Here is a 2,081-nt window from a genome sequence, read left to right as displayed (position 1 = left end):
CTTCCTTCCGAGGAGTGGCTGGTGGGTTTGAACCGCCAGCCTTCTGGTGAGCAGTCAAGTGCCTTAGGCACTATGCTACCAGAGCTTCTTGGGATCCCTATAATCCCTTGCAATTGACTCCTTTATCTTGGGAAGGGTTTTGAGGCAGAGTGAGAGACTTAGGAGGAGTGATCAACAAAGTTTCTTAAATAGATAAATAGTTGGCACAGGTAAAAGGCCCTATTAAATGGGATTATAATACCTGGAGGATAAAACTCTGTGAATTTGGATGTTATATGTGTGATCAAATTTAGAAGAGATGAATGGGGAGAGTTTTGGAAATGGGCTATCCACCCCTTGTGCCTAAGGCACTTGACTGCTAACCAGAAGGCCGGAGGTTCAAACCCACCAGCCATTCCTTGGAAGGAAGATGGGGCAATCTACTTCCGTAGTGATACTGCCTCGGAAACCCAAGGAGGGGTCGCTATGAGTCGGATCCGACTCAACGGCACATAACAACAACAACAACAACCCCTTGTCAAATCCCTGCTGTGAAGTTAGCTGCCTATAAAGAAATACTTAGGACTCCTAGCTGCTGATCTTCCCTGGAAGAACCTCTTTGGGAGTGATATACACTAGAACAGGTGTCTGGCAATGATAAGGGGGTACTAACAGACTTCCTAGGAGTTCTGGTAGCATAGTGCCTAAGGCACTTGACTGCTAACCAGAAGGCTGGCAGTTCAAACCCACCAGCCACTCCTCAGAAAGAAGGTTGGGCAATCCTACTTCCATAGTGATATTGCCTCAGAAACCCAAGGAGGGGTCGCTATGAGTCAGGTCTGACTCGACGGCACATAACAACAATAACAACAACAACAGACTTTCTAGGAGCTCTGGTGGTGTAGTGCCTAAGGCACTTGACTACTAACCCAAAGACTGGTGGCTCAAACCCAACAGCCACTCCTTGAAAGGAAGATTGGGCAATCTACTTTTGTAGTGATACCTCCTGGGAAACCCAAGGATGGGTCACTATGAGTCAGATCTGACTCAACAGCAGTGAGTAACAGACTTTCAGCTCCTATCATAGTGTTCTTTCCTCTCAAGAGGAGCATCCCAAATTGAGCTACTTCACTATATTATAGAGGAGAGAAGGTGGAGAGGAGAACTACCCTATAGCTTCAACAGGCAAAGTTGCCATGTATGGTTTTACACACTGTGTACTGTAGCAGAGTGTTATAGATTGAATTGTGTCTTACCAAAATATGCGTCAACTTGGCTAGGCCACGATTCTCACTATTAAATAATTATCCTCCATTTTGTGATCTGGTGTAATTATCCTATGTGTCATAAATCCTAACCTCTATGATGTTAATGAGGCAGCATTAAAGGCAGTTAGGTCAATGAGGCAAGTCACAATCTACAAAATTAGGGTGTATCTTGAGTCAATCTATTTTGAAATATAAAATAGATTAAACAAGTGAACAGACATACAGGGACCTAACCATCACCAAGAAAGAAGAGCTGGGAGCAGAGTGCATCCTTTGGACCTAGGGTACCTGTGATGAGAACCTCCTAGACCCAGGGCAGGATTGATGTCAGCACACATGTAAATCTCCAAGGAACACCCATGGGGCCCACGGATATTAAGAGAAGACAAGGACTTTCCCTGAGAGCTGACAGAGAGAGAAAGCCTTCCCCTAGAGCTTGTTGTTGTTATGTGCCGTCAAGATGGACCTGATTCATAGCGATCCCTCTTTGGGTTGCTGAGGCAGTATCACTAGGGAAGTAGATTGCCCAACCTTCCTTCCGAGGAGTGGCTGGTGGGTTTGAACCGCCAGCCTTCTGGCCTAAGGGCCTTAGGCACTATGCTACCGGAGCTCCCCACTACAGCTAGTGCCCTGAATTTGGATGTCTAGCCTCCTAAATTGTGAGAGAGTAAATTCTGTTTGTTGAAGCCATCCATTTGTGGCATTTCTGTTATAGCAGCACTAGATAGCTAAGAAGGAGCTCTGGTAGTATAGTGCCTAAGGCACTTGACTGCTAACCAGAAGGTTGGAGGTTCAAACTCACCAGCCACTCCTCAGAAGGAAGGTTGGGCAATC

At 45.9% G+C, this 2,081-nt stretch overlaps 1 protein-coding gene across 1 annotated transcript in view; it reads right to left on the bottom strand.

Annotated features, from left to right (window-relative positions):
* The window catches only part of F5 (coagulation factor V), a 128,600-nt gene that overhangs the window by 15,622 nt on the left and 110,897 nt on the right, over positions 1 to 2,081 (bottom strand). Inside the window, exon 21 of the mRNA XM_007937783.1 lies at positions 595 to 614. Within this exon, the coding sequence (XP_007935974.1) occupies positions 595 to 614 (20 nt within the window). The remainder of the gene's footprint in view (positions 1 to 594; positions 615 to 2,081) is intronic.

Source organism: Orycteropus afer, unplaced genomic scaffold, assembly GCF_000298275.1.
Source record: "Orycteropus afer afer isolate SDZICR_OR568_19922 unplaced genomic scaffold, OryAfe1.0 scaffold00044, whole genome shotgun sequence".
NCBI lineage: Eukaryota > Metazoa > Chordata > Mammalia > Tubulidentata > Orycteropodidae > Orycteropus > Orycteropus afer.
The sequence above is the reverse complement of the archived record's forward strand: the minus strand, read 5'-3'. Positions and strand labels throughout refer to the sequence as shown.